General features: G+C 43.0%; 1 protein-coding gene across 11 annotated transcripts in view; it reads left to right on the forward strand.

The window, feature by feature from the left end:
* The window catches only part of LOC133551610 (neurexin-2-like), a 439,020-nt gene that overhangs the window by 327,208 nt on the left and 91,495 nt on the right, over positions 1 to 20,317 (forward strand). For 2 of the 11 annotated variants that reach the window (XM_061898518.1, XM_061898522.1), the window contains exon 1: positions 16,945 to 18,350. The exons of 8 other annotated variants lie outside the window; for them this stretch is intronic. In XM_061898518.1, coding sequence (XP_061754502.1) covers positions 18,044 to 18,350 — 307 coding nt within the window. In that variant the 5' untranslated portion in view covers positions 16,945 to 18,043. Of the gene's footprint in view, positions 1 to 16,941; positions 18,351 to 20,317 lie in introns of those variants that run through there. One more of the 11 variants, XM_061898521.1, reaches the window with a different exon arrangement.

A 20,317-nucleotide genomic window follows, 5' to 3' on the forward strand; every position in this document is an offset into this window, starting at 1 on the left:
CTGTCGGGGCGGCAATCCTAAAACCCCTTGGTGGACACCAGCGGTGAGGGATGCCGTCAAGCTGAAGAAGGAGTCCTATCGGGTCCTTTTGGCTCATAGGACTCCGGAGGCAGTGGACAGGTACCGACAGGCCAAGCGGTGTGCAGCTTCAGCGGTCGCGGAGGCAAAAACTCGGACATGGGAGGAGTTTGGGGAAGCCATGGAAAATGACTTCCGGACGGCTTCGAAGTGATTCTGGACCATCGTCCGCCGCCTCAGGAAGGGGAAGCAGTGCACTATCAACACCGTGTATGGTGCGGATGGTGTTCTGCTGACCTCAACTGCGGATGTTGTGGATAGGTGGAAGGAATACTTCGAAGACCTCCTCAATCCCACCAACACGTCTTCCTATGAGGAAGCAGTGCCCGGGGAATCTATGGTGGATTCTCCTATTTCTGGGGCTGAGGTCGCTGAGGTAGTTAAAAAGCTCCTCGGTGGCAAGGCCCCAGGGGTGGACGAGATCCGCCCGGAGTTCCTTAAGGCTCTGGATGCTGTGGGGCTGTCTTGGTTGACAAGACTTTGCAGCATCGCGTGGACATCGGGGGCGGTACCTCTGGATTGGCAGACCGGGGTGGTGGTTCCTCTCTTTAAGAAGGGGGACCGGAGGGTGTGTTCCAACTATCGTGGGATCACACTCCTCAGCCTTCCCGGTAAGGTTTATTCAGGTGTACTGGAGAGGAGGCTATGTCGGATAGTCGAACCTCGAATTCAGGAGGAACAGTGTGGTTTTCGTCCTGGTCGTGGAACTGTGGACCAGCTCTATACTCTCGGCAGGGTTCTTGAGGGTGCATGGGAGTTTGCCCAACCAGTCTACATGTGTTTTGTGGACTTGGAGAAGGCATTCGACCGTGTCCCTCGGGAAGTCCTGTGGGGAGTGCTCAGAGAGTATGGGGTATGGGACTGTCTTATTGTGGCGGTCCGCTCCCTGTACGATCAGTGCCAGAGCTTGGTCCGCATTGCCGGTAGTAAGTCGAACACATTTCCAGTGAGGGCTGGACTCCGCCAAGGCTGTCCTTTGTCACAGATTCTGTTCATAACTTTTATGGACAGAATTTCTAGGCGCAGTCAAGGCGTCGAGGGGTTCCGGTAGGATTAGGTCTCTGCTTTTTGCAGATGATGTGGTCCTGATGGCTCCATCTGACCGGGATCTTCAGCTCTCGCTGGATCGGTTCGCAGCCGAGTGTGAAGCGACCGGAATGAGAATCAGCACCTCCAAGTCCGAGTCCATGGTTCTCGCCCGGAAAAGGGTGGAATGCCATCTCCGGGTTGGGGAGGAGACCCTGCCCCAAGTGGAGGAGTTCAAGTACACTAGGAGTCTTGTTCACAAGTGAGGGAAGAGTGGATCGTGAGATCGACAGGCGGATCGGTGCGGCGTCTTCAGTAATGCGGACGTTGTACCGATCCGTTGTGGTGAAGAAGGAGCTGAGCCGGAAGGCAAAGCTCTCAATTTACTGGTCGATCTACGTTCCCATCCTCACCTATGGTCATGAGCTTTGGGTCATGACCGAAAGGATAAGATCTCGGGTACAAGCGGCCGAAATGAGTTTCCTCCGCCGTGTGGCGGGTCTCTCCCTTAGAGATAGGGTGAGAAGCTCTGCCATCCGGGAGGAACTCAAAGTAAAGCCGCTGCTCCTTCACATCGAGAGGAGCCAGATGAGGTGGTTCGGGCATCTGGTCAGGATGCCACCCGAACGCCTCCCTAGGGAGGTGTTTAGGGCACGTCCAACCGGTAGGAGGCCACGGGGAAGACCCAGGACACGTTGGGAAGACTATGTCTCCCGGCTGGCCTGGGAACGCCTCGGGATCCCCCGGGAAGAGCTAGACGAAGTGGCTGGGGAGAGGGAAGTCTGGGCTTCCCTGCTTAGGCTGTTGCCCCTGCGACCCGACCTCGGATAAGCGGAAGATGATGGATGGATGGATGTACTGTTGTAATGCGTCAAGTTAAAATGGATTATTTTCAAAAACAAATAAGTGGCCTCAAACCCTAAACTGCTACGGAAAACATTTATGAGCATACATGGGGTGTGTAAAAACAACTCTCCTACCCAAATTCAGGTCAACTTCAATGGTGTTCTCACTTAAAACACAAAAACATTGCAAGGGCTTTCATTAACTACTTTATGACATCCGTAAATGATTTGGCATTTAATTTTACAATATCATCACATTTTGCATTTATATAAATCTCAAAAGTGTAGTTCTGTTAAACTTTATTTTCCTTAAGTAATTCCCATTCTTACGGTATGATATAAACAATCTAAACATGACCTTTTTGAAGACTCATTCTGCTAGTTACTTGCCTCTTTTTCATTATTTGATGAATCTCTGCAAAATCTGTGTTGTTTTTGCAAAACTGCTCAAATCACATCAATATTTTAAGCCGTTGACCACCACGCCTTATCTTACTAAAGACCGCAATTCTTTTTATATCTGAAATAATGGAGAAACTTCTCTATAATCGATTAATCAAACATCTTGCTAAACAACTGTCAACATAGCTTCCATTTCAAACGTTCCACTCAATCTGCATTATCACTGTTCAGATCAGATCCGCATTAAAATAAGGTCCTATTACAGGACCAGGTGTTCTTAGACGTCAGGAAAGATTTTGACACAATTACCATCAGATTCTGCAAAAAAAAAAAAAAAGGTCATTTCATTTTCCTTAATCTGTAATTCAGCAACAGATGGCATTTTGTCAATGAATCCAAAATGTGTCTGCCACAAAGCAGTATTCCCGGCCCCCTGCTTTCTCTACATCGGTGAGCTCCCTCTGGTCTGTAATTATTCAAATTGTTTATTGTATGCAGGTGACACAGTCTGATCTAAATCCAAACACAATTGTCTCCAAGGTGTCACTTGATCTTCAAAACCTGGAGATCAGGTTGAGCGACAACCACCTTACAATTAATGTAAGGAAGCATAGACTTTCACCCACTCAGGAAGCTTTTATCTACATCTAATTCATAGTTGTGGCCAATCAAACACTCCACAACAACAACCTATAAATATCTTAGTGTGCATGTGGATTCATGTCTCTCTTGCAACGAGAACAGCATGAACCTAACAACAACAAAAAATACAGGAAAAACTGTATGTTTGTAACAAAATCCGAACATACCTGTCACTTTCCGTATCTGAAACCTATTTACATGCTGTAATCCTGTCAACTATATCATACTGTCTACCCAATGGGACATATACCACTAATGATGTTGTAGAGCCTCGGGCAAGGTTCTATAACAGTGCCTACAAGATTCATTAAAAAACATATGGTTGAGTTCATCGTTGTACTGTACTGGCTCAGGCAAATGCTCTTACTTTCCCAAAATTACACAAATTCTCATGGCATCGATCTCTACTTTTAGATAAAAAATAACTTTCTCTGTCAAGAGTGCTCTCATACTAATTGTGACCGCTGGACACACCCCAATCATATGATTGAGCTCTCAGGAACTTCTTGTCCCAATTTTTAAAAACAATTAGGACAACACATATGTTTTCATAATTTTCATAATTTCTGTATGGGCACCTTGTTCTGTGAGCACTGGTAGACCTGGACTGAAGTCTGTGTTGATGTGATGCAAGCCTCATGTGTGTTTCTTTCTTTGATTGTGTTTTGTTTTTGTGCTGCTGATTAGGAAGCTACTGGAAACCAGTTTTCAAATGAGTCAGGCACCATTAGCTCTAACACAACTGTTGTGTTTAATATTTCCTGTTTGATAAATGAAATGAAATGCATGAATGAAAAATACAAAACATAAGGCTTGATTTACTTATACACAAACACCACGCGGTAAACAGCGTGTGCATTCTATAAAATAGTGTGTATTATTGGTGAGAACATTTCAAACATGCAGCAGACATGTACAACTTTTTAATGGCATTTAAATGCCCATAAAAAGTTCAAAATGCATACTTAAGTAATTTTCTTTCATATAAGAAATATTCAAATTTTATATATTCCATCTAAAAAAGGGAAAATCATAAAACAAAAATAGTAAAGGATAACCAAATGTACCAACGGTATTTGTTTCAAGCAGCCCCTTCAGTACTGTAGCAGCTATAAAATTATAGAATATGTTGCTGAGTAAATGATTTGTCTAATTTGTTTTTTTTCTGAATGTCCAAAATGTTGACACACACACACAAAGTCCATTGCTGTCTGTGCAGCGCCAGCACTAATTTTCTAGCCGTGTGTGGAACTGTCAGTCTGCACAGTTACTAAATAAAACACCAAATATTTTTTCCATAAACAGTAATGAGTGTTGATTATACACATTGCACGTGCTAAATAATTATATTCGCATTTCTCTCCTCCCAGTGTTGTAAGCGTTTTGATGATGAGCATATATGTTGCGTATTAATGAAGACAGAGATGCAAAACGGATCGCATGCTTTATTCCGCTCACTTAAAGGGGAGCTGAACTTTGCCTATCGTTCACAATAATTATAAAAGACATGATGATGGATGTTATTTATTTAAATTTTTTTGCATTGTAAATATTACACAAATCCGATCAAAAGTGTGCCTACAATGGAGCCTATGGGAGCCGCGCAATTCCACCTTTAGAAAAACCATTCAAAGACTTCCATTAAGGTTTTATATACATTACAAAAATGTAATGTAGTAACAGACACATTTATAATAACATTTCATATTTACGTATTTTGATAATTTTAAGCATACGTGGCGCATTATTTTCAAAAACGCATTAAGTTTGCTTTTTTTCTTTTCTTTATTACTGATTATTACTCACTGCAGACTTTATGAGAGCCAACAAACATAATAAAACATCACTTACTCTACAAGGTCTGCTGTCATTAGGATGCCGACTGCTGGGATGTTCTTATATTCCCATTTAGGTGACGAACGACTCATAAAGCTCACGAAGAAAAGGAGTCTTTTCGTATCATCCTCGCTAGTTTCAGGTCCTAAAGGGCTTATCAAAGTGTACCAACTTGTCGGAATACCTACTCACACAACCTCTGTGCAATTGAGATGCATGATTTATGATCAACGATACTTACAGGGAGCAAGGAAGCGAGAAAGCAGCAGACCACTTGATGATGTAAACACACGGAAGTAGTCACGGCACGGCTAAAAATAGTTTGTCTGCGTTAGCGCTTATAATTAAAAAAACACTAATACTTGGTCCAGTGGCCTTATGGTTAGTGTCCACCCTGAGACGGGAAGGTCGTGAGTTCAAACCCCGGCCGAATCATACCAAAGACTATAAAAATTGGACCTATTGCCTCCCTGCTTGGCAATCAGCATCAAGGGTTGGAATTGGGGGTTAAATAACCAAATTATTCTTGAGCGCGGTGTACGCTGCTGCTCACTGCTCCCCTCACCTCCCAGGGGATGAACATGGGGATTGGTTTAAATGCAGAGGACAAATTTCACCTAGTGTGTGTGTGTGTGTGTGTGTGTGTGTGTGTGTGTGTGTGTGTGCGTGCGTGCGTGTGTGTGTGACAATCATTGGTACTTTAACTTTAGTATTCAAATCACGAAATGTAAATGGAGTATTGTTGACACTTTTTGGATGGTTATTTATTGGATTTTATGGGTGAGAGAGGAGCTCCCATTGGCTCTGCTGTAAGCAGACTTTAAAAAAAAAATCAATATGTCATGTATTTCAGAATGATTGTGAACGATAGGCATAATAAAAAAAAGTGCAGTTACACTTTAACACACGCAATCCACTTTGTACACTTTTAGTTGATCAGCTTTGCGTGTGCTATCAAGTTTGCATGTGTTTTAGTAAATCTTGAGTAAATCATGCCCATAAAGGGTTACATTTGTGTTTGTTAAGTTAGCAGGTCCCTTTTTTGTTTTTGGAAAATTAATCCAAATAGATGTACAGGACACTACCGTTTGCAGTCTGCTTCCATTGCAGAGATCTCACCTAATTGTCACATCAAAGACGATTTTGCATCGGTTTTCTGTTTTTTAAGTACTAACCTCCAATCAGGCAGAAGTGATGGCGTCAGACCATTGGCAGCTATTTTTTACAAAGTTGCGGGTCAAGTTGCAAGTTCGAATATGTAATATTTCAATACAGTGTAAGGTTTTTCCTCTATTTAAAATATTCAACACAACAATACGTGCTTTGTTTGGCCATTAAACTCAAGTGCAAAGCACATTTTTCAAAATTCACTGCAATTTACCAGTCCCATCAGGATCTCTCTTTTTTTTTTATGATGCCCAATATCAAAGACGTTTTCCCCTAAAAAAAATTTAAATGGAAGTTGCAGGGTTTTTTTTTTAGGTTTGTTAATGTAACGGCACTTTAGCGCTGCCGTAATGGCTTCCTTAGACTTAGAGACTTAGACTTCCTTTTTATTGTCATTCAAATTTGAAATTTACAGTACAAATAAGAACAAAGTGTTGTTGCATTAGCTCATGGTAGTGCAGGATAAAAGAGCAATAAGTTGCAGATATAAATAAATAGATTACTGTACAGATACATATATCACTTTTGCATATGCATCCAGGTTTATGGATGTATGTTATATTGTCTTTTTATTCCAGCGAGTTAATCCATTTTGGGGGAAATGAGGGGATAGTTAGGATGCGTTCAAGAGTCTTACGGCCTGAGGGAAGAAGCTGGTACAGAACCTGGAGGTTCTGCGTCAGAGGCTGCGGAACCTCTTCCTAGAGTTCAGCAGTGAAAACAGTCCTTGGTGGGGGTGGGAGGAGTCTTTGCAGATTTTCTGAGCCCTGGTCAGGCAGCGGCTTTTTGCGATCTCATGGATAGACGGAAGAGGAGTCCTGATAATCTTTTCCGCCATTTTCACCACTCTCTGGAGAGACTTCCAGTCTGAGGCATTGCAGGCTCCAGTCCAGACAGAAATGCTGTTGGTCAGTAGGCTCTCTATAGTGCCTCTGTAGAATGTGGTGAGAATGGGGGGAGGAAGCTGTGCTCTTTTAATGCGACGCAAAAAGTGCATACGCTGCTTAGCTCTTTTTACAAGAGCTCCGGTGTGTAGGGACCAGGTTATATTGTCAGTGATCTGCACCCCCAGGAACTTCCTAGAGCTTTTCCAAAAATTTATGAAAATTAGTGGAATTTATGAATGAGTAGAAGAGTGGATCGTGAGATCGACAGGTGGATCGGTGCGGCGTCTTCAGTAATGCGGACGTTGTACCGATCCGTTGTGGTGAAGAAGGAGCTGAGCCGGAAGGCAAAGCTCTCAATTTAGTGGTCGATCTATGTTCCCATCCTCACCTATGGTCATGAGCTTTGGGTCATGACCGAAAGGATAAGATCACGGGTACAAGAAGCCGAAATGAGTTTCCTCCGCCGGGTGGCGGGGCTCTCCCTTAGAGGTAGGGTGAGAAGCTCTGACATATGAGAGGAGCTCAAAGTAAAGCTGCTGCTCCTCCAGTTCAAGAGGAGCCAGATAAGGTGGCTCGGGCATCTGGTCAGGATGCCACCCGAACGCCTCCCTAGGAAGGTGTTTAGGGCACGTCCAACTGGTAGGAGGCCACGGGGAAGACCCAGGACATGTTGGGAAGACTATGTCTCCCGGCTGGCCTGGGAACGCCTTGGGATCCCCCGGGAAGAGCTAGACGAAGTGGCTGGGGAGAGGGAAGTCTGGGTTTCCCTGATTAGGCTGCTGCCCCCGCGACCCGACCTCAGATAAGTGGAAGAAGATGGATGGATGGATGGTAAAAAGATGAGGGAAAATATATATTTTTTAATATGGATTATGTAAGAGGAAAACATGACACAAACTTTCCTAATTGTTAGAAATCACACTGTTTATATTAAACACGCTTCACTGATGAGAGTATTTGTCGAGCGCCGTTTTGTCCTGCTAATTTTTATGGTACTTGAACTGACCGTAGTTTGCTTTACATGTACAACTTTTTCCAACGCTGCGACAGAAAGACATGTTTTATGCCACTCGTTCTTTGTCTCAATTTGTTCACTACACTTTGTATTCTGTGCGTGAATGTACAAAAGTGAGTTTTGTTAATGTTATTGTCTTGTGTGGAGTCCTAATCGGGTATATTTGGTCACCGCATGAGTGCAAGCTAATCGATGCTAACATGCTAATTAGGGTAGCTGTATGTACATAATGCATCATTATGCCTCGTTTGTTGGTGTATTGGAGCTCATTTAGTTTCATTTACTTATATCCTCTGTGTATTTAATTCATATTTGCATATTATTTGTATGTAATATTGCCTACATTTCTGATAGTAGATTGTGTGCCTTTATAGACAACAGCAAACGTTACCCAACTTCCAAAGATTGCAATAAATCAATTAGAAGAAGACAGCCTGTGGTGTCCTTTAACTTGGACACACACATCTATACCTTTGGTCATTCTAAGCCAGTAATTTCAAGGAGTTATCTCACCCTCTGAGAAGCCTCAGTGTTACTATGTTTCCAACGTTGTAAAAATGTGTACAGTAAATACAGTATTACATATAATTTTTTCTGTCAACGAAGATTCACGTCAGCCTGCAACACAGTAATTTTGATAGTAGGCTAAGATGGCTAATATAGACACTTACATCATGTGTTCCCTTCACTATAACACTTATAAAAGGCTTTTTTTTTTTTTTTGCTGCTCCAGACCGATTTGTGTTTTGTATTTTTGGTCCAATGGGGCTCCTTCAACATTTTGGCTTGCCGACCCCTGAGCTAGTGGATGATGCGGTGGACGTATTTGATTGAATTTGCATAAATTGGTGCAACCGCAATGTCGCCAAATCCTGGAGAGTCTGTATTGGGGACGGCATGGCGCAGTGGAAGAGTGGCAACCCGAGGGTCTCTGGTTTAATCACCACCTAGTACCAACCTTGTCACGTCCGTTGTGTCCTTGAGCAAGACACTTCACCCTTCCTCCCGATGGGTGCTGGTTAGCGCCTTGCATGGCAGCTCCCTCCATCAGTGTGTGAATGTGTATGTGAATGGGTAAATGTGGAATTAGTGTCTGAGCGCTTTGAGTACCTTGAAGGTAGAAAAGCGCTATACAAGTACAACCCATTTATCATTTATTGCTTTAAAAACAACCAGGCTAAAGAAATAAATGTCAACTTCCCGCGTCTGCCTTGACAGTGTGGAAGCTCCTTACACACAGGTCAGCCACTGTTATTGCTACTGTAGATCTAAAAAAAAATATTCTGTAAACCTGACAGGTCAACATTGTGCTCCCATTTAGTGGTGCTGTCAGGCAGTTAACGCCTCCGTCGTGCTTTTGTAATCCAGCTAACTAATGAACACCAATCAAAACAGACCCTCCTTACCCTCTGTGCTGTACAGATATCAGGACATTTTTACAGACAAGTGCGTTGAAAATCAACCTTTAATCCAAGTGATCTCTGATAGCAATGCGAGTCGATGAATTTGAAACAGGCTCTTGTCATTGCATAGTGTGAAGCACGTACCCCTCCTCTGTTCCTTTTTGTTCAATCAGCCTCTCCGGCCCACAATGCCCCACCCCCTACCCAGCATGAGTAATGGCCTGCGTCGACTTCTTGTCACCGCGAGAGGTGGTGCCGCATGGCTCGCTTCCATCCTCCTGTTTCCATGCGTGTCCTTTCAAGCGACCTGGCAATCCCAAGTTGATATCTATATCGACCGTGATTTAGCTGATACAGCTGCAGTCTATCTTCCCTCGCTCAATCTACCGTGGCCCCATCTCCTCCTCCCCATTTTGTCTCTTTTAACCGATAATGTTCATCATGTCTTTTGTCAATGTCTTCCGATCTTCACGTCCCAAAACCCCCCCCCCCAAAACTGGCTCCTGAGAGTGTCTAGATTTGTCTGAACTGGGATCAGTCATTGCTAAGAATATGTTCTGCATGGTTGAGCAGCATGAGAGCTGCAGAGCTCTCTTTCAGAGGGCTGACTTGTGATAGGAGGTGAACATGAGGGGGAACGTTTGCAGCTCATTTATTTGGAGAGCGCATGCATCAAACGTGTGGCAAACACAAAACTGGAAAAATATTTACACTGCTGCCGTCAATAGGGGAACAAGTGGGGGTGCTTTTCTATCCCTCGCGGTATAATCTACATGCATCCCACTGGGATAAATAGTACAATTTACATGAAATGTTATGGTGGTTCTTTGGTCAAAATTTTGCATGGATTATGTTTTACAGACTATCTTCAAGCCACTTTCTGACTGTCTTTTTTGTGGGCGATCTGCAGTAGTTTTAAGTGCTTCCATATATTGTTGTCCCGATAACAATATTTTGGTACCAGTACCAAAATTATTTCGATACTTTTCGGTACTTTTCTAAAGAAAGGGACCAGAAAATAAAAACAAATTTTTGTCTTTATTTTTACAAAAAACCTTAGGGTACATTAAACATATGTTTCTTATTGCAAGATTGTCCTTGAATGAAATAGTGAACAAACAAGACATTTGTCTTTTAGTAGTAAGTAAGCAAACAAAGGCTCTTAATTTAGCTGCTGACATATGCAGTAACATATTGCGTCATTTATCATTTTATTATTTTGTCAAAATTATTAAGGACATGGTAGAAAATGAAATATTAATCTACTTGTTCATTTACTGTTAATATCTGCTTATTTTCCCTTTTAATAGAATAGAATAGAATGGACTTTATTGTCATTATGTTTGCATATAACGAGATTAAGGACTCCAATTTAAGGTGCGGTAGTGAGAACAAATATGGGGTAAAAAATAAATAACACAAGAGGTAATAAATTAAAAACTAACATTTGAAATAAACAGTCTACTATCCAATAAAAATAATAAGCAATCCTGTATAAATATACAAAACACTATTGAAATACAAAATACTGTATGATATACAGAACAAGACAAGAGTACCGAAGTAATAAATAACATTCAGTGTCGGACGTATTGCACTCGAAGGGTAGTATTGCACAGTAGGGTATTAGGGTAGGATATTGTATAGGGACAAGTTGACGTGTTCTATCTACACTTCAGTTAAAATGTAATAATCACTTCTTCTTCTTCTTGATACTTTATGGACCGGTACTTTTCAGAGGCGTTATAGTACTAAATACGATTCATATTCCGGCCGAATGCAGCTGAAATAGGCTCCAGTAACCCCCCGCGATCCCGAAAGGGACAAGCGGTAGAAAAAGGATGGAGGGATGGATAGTATTGCGGTACTATACTAATACCGGTATAGACTTAGACTTGCGTTACTATACTAATACCTGTATGGACTTGGACTTAGACTTCCTTTTTATTGTCATTCAAATTTGAACTCTACAGTACAGATAAGAACAAAATATTAATGCATTAGCTCATGGTAGTGCAGGATAAAAGAGCAATAAGGTGCAGATATAAGTAAATAGATTACTGTACAAATAAATATATTGCACTTTTGCATATGCATCCACGTTTATGGATGTATGTTATAATGTCTTTATATTCCAGCAATGTAATCTGTTTTGGGGGGGGTGGGATTGAGGAGATTATTATGATGCGTTCAAGAATCTCATGGCCTGAGAGAAGAAGCTGTTACAGAACCTGGAGGTTCTGCTACGGAGGTTGCGGAACCTCTTTCTAGAGTCCAGCAGTGAAAACAGTCCTTGGTATTAGGGTAGGACTGTAAGAGGAGTCTCTGCAGATTTTCTTAGCCCTGGTCAGGCAGCGGCTTTTTGCAATTTCCTGGATAGAAGGAAAAGGAGTCCTGATGATCTTTTCCACTTTACTCACCACTCTCTGCAGAGACTTCCAGTCTGAGGCACTGTAACATACAACCCTAGTTAAAACTATATGATACTTTGTATTAGAAATAGAAGCAGCGGAGAATGCATTTGAATGTACGAGCCCGTCCGCCCCACAATAAGAGGACAGAGGAAAAAGAAGGAACTTGTTGACTATGGGACTACAATGGCGAGCTTGTGCAAAACTCTTCGGGTAATACTTTAAGTGTTCTGGAAACACAAAAATTATAGCATTACCCTTTTAAGTTGTGGTGTTAATCTTTGGGCACCTAACGGTTTGATCCGATTCCGATTCCTGGGATGACGATTCAATTCAGAATTGATTGTCGATTCCACACGATTCCCAATTCAAAACAATTTTCGCAATGTATTATTTGGTTTAAGAACTATAAGTAAACGTATTCAAAACAGGTTACAGGTTACAAAAGCTCCTTCTGGTTGCCTGGAGATGGCCTAAAACAAAACAAAAAATATTCTTTTATAAAAGAAAAATAAACAAATGTGATGTGAATCTTCATTTTGTGCTGCCCTAAATTTAAGGGTTTCTGGGAAGACTTTACAGTGTTTTGTAGGGATTGTGTACATTTGGGTCAGATCTGGGAGATGACCTGCTAGCTCTGTTTCTATTCATCTCAAAAGTGATTGTCGGGGTTGCGATAAAGTCGTATGCAAGTTTTTCCTAACCAGAAAAGTCTAAATGCAGATTGCCTAGTGGTTAGAGTGTCCGCCCTGAGATCGGTAGGTTGTGAGTTCAAACCCCGGCCGAGTCATACCAAAGACTATAAAAAAAAATGGGACCCATTGCCTCCCTGCTTGGCACTCAGCATCAAGGGTTGGAATTGGGGGTTAAATCACCATAAATGATTCCCGGGCGCGGCACTGCTGCTGCCCACTGCTCCTCTCACTTCCCAGGGGGTGATCAAGGGGATGGGTCAAATGCAGAGAATAATGTCGCCACACCTAGTGTGTGTCTTACAATCATTGGTACTTTAACTTTAACTTTACGAACAGGAAGTAGATGTCCTTAAAAGCATACAGTTGTTCAACATCTTATGTTACGATTACGAAGTGTTTTACCTCATCCAGCAGATGGCACTGTGGTAAAAAAAAAAAACGGCTTTCTTTTTTCATTTGATACAGAATATGGGTTACATTATGACAATAATGTTGTCAAAATGCATTTGTCTTTGCATTACTGCCAACTCTCCCTGTCATTTATCTGCTTTGTGGGGTGACGGTACCTCAACTTACTTGCACTTCGGGGGCACTCTGCTTGCGCCCTACAAGGTCTGCCTAGAGTAACAATGGTTATCCTGCTCAGTCCATCCCTGCACGCGGTGGGCTTGAACCAGGGTCCACTAATCCCATTAACTGGGAGTTACTCGAGCAGTGCTAGCTAACGATCTAAAAGCCGCGGGCTGTCAACCCGCTGTCAACATTATCTTGAGATGTTAGGAAGTGAAGTGTAAATGGTGGTAAAACACGGCCAAAATCTTTGCGCGTAAAACTCACACTTAGGTGAGAGTGGCCACTTATCTTGTGCACACGCACACTCATTTGACATTTCTGGGGATGGCGTGGCGCAGTGGAAGAGTGGCCGTGCGCAACCCGAGGGTCCCTGGTTTAATCCCTACCTAGTACCAACCTCGTCACGTCCGTTGTGTCCTGAGCAAGAACCTTCACCCTTGCTCCTGATGGGTGCTGGTTAGCGCCTTGCATGGCAGCTCCCTCCATCAGTGTGTGAATGTGTGTGTGAATGGGTAAATGTGGAAGTAGTGTCAAAGTGCTTTGAGTACCTTGAAGGTAGAAAAGCGCTCTATACAAGTACGACCCATTTTTCATTTATTTATCATTTATTTAATTTGTATTGAATGTCAAGCAATTTATCTCCTTTCTCATTGGTCACTTTAAACGCCTAAAACCACACTTGGTGCTTGCAGACTCCTTTTTGCGCGAGGTTTGAGTGTAGTTTCTATAGGCTAGGATTTCAGCACTATTTCGATGCAATCCCAGCAGGCACAATACATTGATACAACGTCGATTATATGCACATGTTCTTTAAAACTGACTTTGAAAGTTAAAGTTAAAGTACCAATGATTGTCACACACACACTAGGTGTGGTGAAATGTGTCCTCTGTATTTGACCCATCCCCTTGATCAACCCCTGGGAAGTGAGGGGAGCAGTGGGCAGCAGCGGTGCCGCGCCCGGGAATCATTTATGGTGATTTAAACTCTCCTGAAGGAATCAATAAAGTACTATCTATCCATCCATCCATCTATCTATCTATCTATCTAACGTTGCAAAAATAGTTGTATTTGTAAATTGAGACAACGTTGGTGTCTAACGTTGGATCCACGTTGTTGGTTGGGAAATTTCCAAATTTCAATGGTCAAATCAACGTCACAACCTGACATTGAATAGACGTCAAAAAGCATGTTGTTTCAACGTTGTATTTGTGTTGTAGAATATTGGTTGGGAAATTACCAAAATGCAATGATCAAATCATCGAAAGAACCCAACATTGATTAATTGTCGACAAAAAGTGAAGTGAAGTGAATTATATTTATATAGCGCTTTTCTCAAGTGACTCAAAGCGCTTTTACGTAGTGAAACCCAATATCTAAGTTACATATAAACCAGTGTGGGTGGCACTGGGAGCAGGTGGGTAAAGTGTCTTGCCCAAGGACATAACGGCAGTGGCTGAAACGGGAATCAAACCTGCAACCCTCAAGTTGCTGGCACGGCCACTCTACCAACCGAGCTATACCGCATGTTGTTTCAACATTGCATTTGTGTTGTAGAACATTTTTGGGGAAATGACCATAATTCAATGGTCAAATCAACGTCAGAACCCAACATTGATTAAACGTCGACAAAAAGCATGTTGTTTCAACGTTATGTTTGAGTTGCTAAACGTCAGGACCTGATGCAACAAGTACTCAACCTTGTTATAATGTATTGTGTCTGCTGGGATAGGTTTACGCTGCTTACTGTCACAGTCCGACAGCTGGCATCCATTACTGCAGCAATGAGAGATGCAAGCAGAAATAAGAATTCATTATATCAATAATGTTGCTTTCATTACAACCAGGCTATTGGTTGTGTGAGGGAAGTTATTGTGCAAAATTAACTTTTTTATAATGTTACAACAGTAACACTGTATGTGTCCTTAGAGTCTTTTTATGAGCACTGCTTTAGGAAAAATCTATTGTCCCCCTCTCTTGTTTGCTACACGTTTTAGAAAAATGGGCACTCAAGCTGGGTGTTCATTACATTATAAATGTAAACCTACTTCCTATGGACTCTGGCCCTCCCCGAGCTACATTAGCCAATGCTCGCCACTTTACGGAAGAAGCTTTGTGTAGAAAAAAAAGCAGGCTTTGTTACACATCTTAAAATGAATCCTTAAATAAACCCTGTCAGTGATCCAAAGCTCTACCGTCCAAAGGCAAAACCCAGTAACTCAGTTTTGGTCAAAACTGAGCTGATAATAATTTTGGAGTTCCTAGGTGATATGCTTTACATTAGTGTATGCGATATTGTAATTTGTTCCGTAAGTAAGCTGTTACGCGCATGGCAGGACCTAGCAACTACCACATAACCGCGTAGATACAACAGAAAAACCTAGTATCTCAAGGGACCAATCGGAGTTTCTTTGTCAGTCGCCTTATTGGCTTTAATGAGACATTTGCACGAATGGGGGCCGACAGGTCAACCTGATTATGTGATATTATGGCACGAGGGGATATTTGGAAGATTGGCCCAGGACGTTGCAAGCACCTTCATTAAATGTGAAGTGAAGTGAAGTGAAGTATATTTATATAGCACTTTTTCTCTAGTGACTCAAAGCGCTTTACATAGTGAAACCCAATATCTAAGTTACATTCAAACCAGTGTGGGTGGCACTGGGAGCAGGTGGGTAAAGTGTCTTGCCCAAGGACACAACGGCAGTGACTAGGTTGGCAGAAGCAGGAATCAAACCTGCAACCCTCAAGTTGCTGACACGGCCACTCTACCAACCGAGCTAAACCGCCCAAATGTATTGTTCTTGATTCTTCCCCTTGCATACTCTTTTGGGCAGATAACTGTGGAGGTCAAAATAAAAACTGGACACTGTACACGGCTCTTGCCCAATGTGCAAACGCAGAATGGGGCCCACCCGAGATTGTGATAAAATATCTGGAGAAAGGGCACACGTTCATGAGAGCAGATTCAATCCATGGCTCAATCGGCAAGAAAATGAAAGCTCAAGAAAACATCTATACGTTTGATGACTTTGTAGATTTTTGTAAGACAGCATCAGGATTGATTGGTTTTCCTTTGTTTTCTCAAAATCAGCTAGAAGTGAGTTACTAGGTTTTGCCTTTGGACGGTAGAGCTGTGGGAGATGTAAGTTATACCATTTTCTGTTTTTTTCAGCCATTGGGCTAATGTAGCACGGTGGTAGCAGTGTTAAAATGGGACTAATGTTAGCACTGGAGCTCACATACCTGTGCTAGTGTTGCTGATGTTTGTGTCCCCTTATCCCACTCCTGAATTGTTGTTGATTATATATATACATAATGTGCTATTGAACAGTGGATCTTTAATTTTTTTTGTCATGAAAAAGGGAGATTTTTTGGGTTTGTGCACTAATTGTAAGTGTATCTTGTGTTTTTTACGTTGATTTAAAAAAAAAAAATTTAATTCTGCGGCCCGGTGGTTGGGGACCACTGATCTAGTGTGATCCCAAACTGTTAATGCTTTGCATGATCGTCATTTCTCCACCACTGTTGGGTTTAACCCCCCCCAGGTTTGCTTTATAGGTCGTATTGCATCATCTTGTCAGGCCTATTGTATGTCCTCATGTTTGCAGGATGTCCATATCAGTAGCCCTGTGTTCGTCTCTCTAACAGCCCTGACAGCTCACCTAAATCAGGCTCCTCCTCTGCAGTATGATTCCTCCGTGTTACTGCCAGGACCTGCGAGCTGTGTATTTATTCACACAACCCATTTTCTTGCTTCACTATCACCCCCTCACCTCCACCCTCCCTTCTCCATGCCTCCCACCCAATATTGGCGCTGTGGCCGCCCCGTATCTTCCTGCCGCTCCCTCCCTTCTCGCTATATCGCTCATCCTGGCCCCCTTTCCCATCCCACCCCAAGGGGCCCATCCCTCCCTCCCCATCCTCTGCTCATTTGCTCACAGACTCGCTTTCTTAGACACACACACACACACTGACAACAGTATGCCTCAAGAAGACACTCTTGCGAGGCGCTATTATTAGAGCGGAACACAACTCCAAACTGTTTTTTTGTGTTTTGCGGTCGAGGTTTCAGGCTGTCCCCAACTTTGGATTTCCGATGATACATGAGTGTTTTTTAATTGGCACCGTGGTATCGGGTGTGCTTCAGCCGTGTTGAAGAAGGCATTGGCGCTTTTCAGGTTAAACGCCAGGCAGCGCCGCAGAACCTGCTGGATGAGGTAACGGAGCAGCAGCATCTTCAGGGGAATGCAGCAGTAATCTTGCTGCAGGAGAAGGTGGAGCAGCACAGTCAAACGGGAAAGCGGCATCCCGGTGATTCTCGCTGGGTATTCCACCGCGTCCTCCGAAGGAGCCGCTAAGTGAGAGCGATAGGAGATCATTTATTTAATTTTCTGGATTTCGCTTCCTTTGCTGCAGACGCCGCTCGCTCTCTCGCAGTCCTCCTCCTCCCCCTCCCCAGCCTCCTGCCTCCCTCCCTCCCTCTTCCCCATCTCTGGCTAAAGGGGGAACAAAAGCGCTGGTTCCTGCATCGCCTCTGAACGCCAGCATCTTATCCACCACTCATGCACTTATTTTTATCCACTTGTCCGGTCGGCTTAGTGGAATGATTCGCTTTCCCACCGATGCGCGTGATGCCTGCGGCGTAGGGGCGCTCGTCTTAGTGGGCAGGCTCAGCTGCCCTCCAGCTCTACCTGTGGGTGATGGAGACTTTGATCACAATTCTCATCACATGAAGCGTCGTCCTGCTGCCACCATTGATGCCTAAATGCTTCTTTTTTCCATTGCGGCATGCCTCTCTGAAGTTGGATTCGTTTGTATTTGTATTTGGACGTGCAGCTTCCCGACGCCTTGGATACCCCACTCTCCGAACGCTCCTCACGGATGCTCTTTAATGCTGCGCAGAAGACACCTTGCTGTGGGGAAATGTTAAGATAACTTTGGCAGCACTTGGATTAGCTTTGATTCCCTTCGTTCTTTGGTTATTCTATCACCTGTTCAAGGGATTTTTTTTTTGTTCTGCCAAGCAACAGGATTATAAAAGCAATGTCATCGGTTCACTGAAATGCTCCAAGAAACCCGGTCTTGGTCAAATAGTCTGTCCTGTTCAGCCCATGTGGAAGTGATGGGTAGACTCTCCGCATCCCCCCTAGGGAGGACCTGGGCAGGCTGGAGCCTCAGCATGGGGCTGAGTTACTGTTCAAGACTCGCCCTCTGGCTCACATTGATTATAGTGCTGCCCATCCAAACTGGAACGGCACGTGTGTCTTCAAGCCTCAGCACCACACACCACGTCCACCATTTCCACAACAAACATGGCACTGTTCCTATTGCCATCAACAGGATGCCTTTTCTCACCAGAGGGGGCCATGGTAAGAGCAAACTGACAGACTCTTGTTAATACCTACACAGTTTGTTTTGTCTTTTTAGCATCTCAAGGGGAAAAGACGTCTTGAAATGGTGTCTAACTATGCATGTGCTGCGCCTTGTGCATCATTAAACACTGTGAGTGTCACATCAGCCATGCTTCCCCTTCTCCATATGCTGCCTTTCAGCACATCAGGAATACAAACATGCTTGTTTGTTGTATCACTTAATCCACACTCATTGTTAGGAATTGCCAAAAAATGACCTATCCTCGTCAATTAACACCAATCCTTCTTAAACCGGTCGTCTCAAAGCGCTGACAGCAGAGATCGCTTTGAAATTCTGTTCAGTTTTATGTCCTGTAAAAAGGACCCTGGTGGATTTCAACCCAGCAGTTTTGAGGGGGGGGCTAAAAACCTGATGAATTGCATCAATGTTATTAGTATAGCCTGGACAGGGCTTTTACAGTACAAAGCGATCAAACCTTAAAATAACACTTGTAAAGAACGTGTGGATAAATTGTCAATTTGTTTCATCGTAGTGTTTGTGCGTTGAAGTGCATGCTCCTCAGCTAAGATTTCAACATAAATGCCTTGCTTAGAATTCACAGCTCTTCGTCATGCTACGTGGATGTTTACGTGCAAAGTTTTTAACATGTATGTGCATAAGGACTGCTGCAGTGTCTCCATAAACCAGCAACCGACCACTAATTATTTAGGGGTGTAATGCTTCGTTTTAACAACGATTCGATTAGACTCAAAATATCTGGTTGCTGATACGATTCAAGTACGATATTACTCTTTTAGAACGATGCGATCCGAAACGATTCAGCGAGTTGAAATCGATTCAGTAACTTTTTGGCAAAAAAAAAATCAAGCATTGCGACTGTGAAATAAATGGTGGATACTAGACACTGGGGATAAAGTGTCCTATATTCCTGTTATTTCTTGTAAGGGAATTATGTATAAATGAATTATGGATACAAGTAAAAAACAATTAATGGCCACATCTTATTTGAATAAAGTGCAACCAACACTTTAGGTTGAATTAAGAGGAAAAAGTATTTGTTCACATTTTTAATATCCAAGCCATTTTCATTAGAAATACAGTAACCAACATTTTAACAGTAGATTTACCTGCTACATAAAGTTCCCCGACCAGGCCATACAGTATCTGTTCTGCACCCTGGCGTCGCCCTCAGGCGTGCAGAAGCATCTATGCTACCTCATCCCTGTTGATGGTGTTGGCCCCTTTCCATAACGTCCTTGATCCATCTCTTGTATTATTTTGTTTTTTTTGAAGCAATGACATTTCCTTGGGTGCCAGTGTTCCGGAAGACGGTGCATTGCCGTAACTTGCCCAGTTGTCACTTTCTTTGTGTCGGTCTTGTCTTTATAATACAGTGTTGTGTCATTTGTCTTTGTTGTGGCTTTTGCAATCGTGATGTCTGCACTGAGGTGGCGACTTGTCCAAGGTGTACTCCGCCTTCCGCCCGAATGCAGCTGAATGCACCTCCCGTGACCCTGAAACGGACGAGTGGCAACTTGTCCAAATTGTATTACGCTTTCCGCCCGAATGCAGCTGAAGCACCCCCCGTGACCCTGAAACGGACGAGCGGTAGAAAATGGATGGATGTCTTGTGGCGTTTGCGTTTGTTATGACCTTTCGTAACCACCGGAGGTATCAGCCATTTTTGTTTTGATGAGCCCATATACGGGTAGGAATGTAATGGTAAACGGTATAATTAATGAAAATTTTGGACGGTTAGTTATATTGTTTAAATTTTTAATCACCAAAAAACTTTCATTTATTAATCTATGTTAGGCAACGCTGCTTACTTCATGGAAATGGCTTCACAGCAACGCTGACGCATGCACACTAGCGTTGTTTGGCTTGAAAAAACATGGCGGATCACAACTATACAGACTTGGATAGGAAGATTTCCTCTCGTAGTAAAGAGAGCGGACCGCTT

The sequence above is a fragment of the Nerophis ophidion genome, linkage group LG04 (assembly GCF_033978795.1).
Source record: "Nerophis ophidion isolate RoL-2023_Sa linkage group LG04, RoL_Noph_v1.0, whole genome shotgun sequence".
In the NCBI taxonomy this organism is placed as follows: Eukaryota; Metazoa; Chordata; class Actinopteri; order Syngnathiformes; family Syngnathidae; genus Nerophis; species Nerophis ophidion.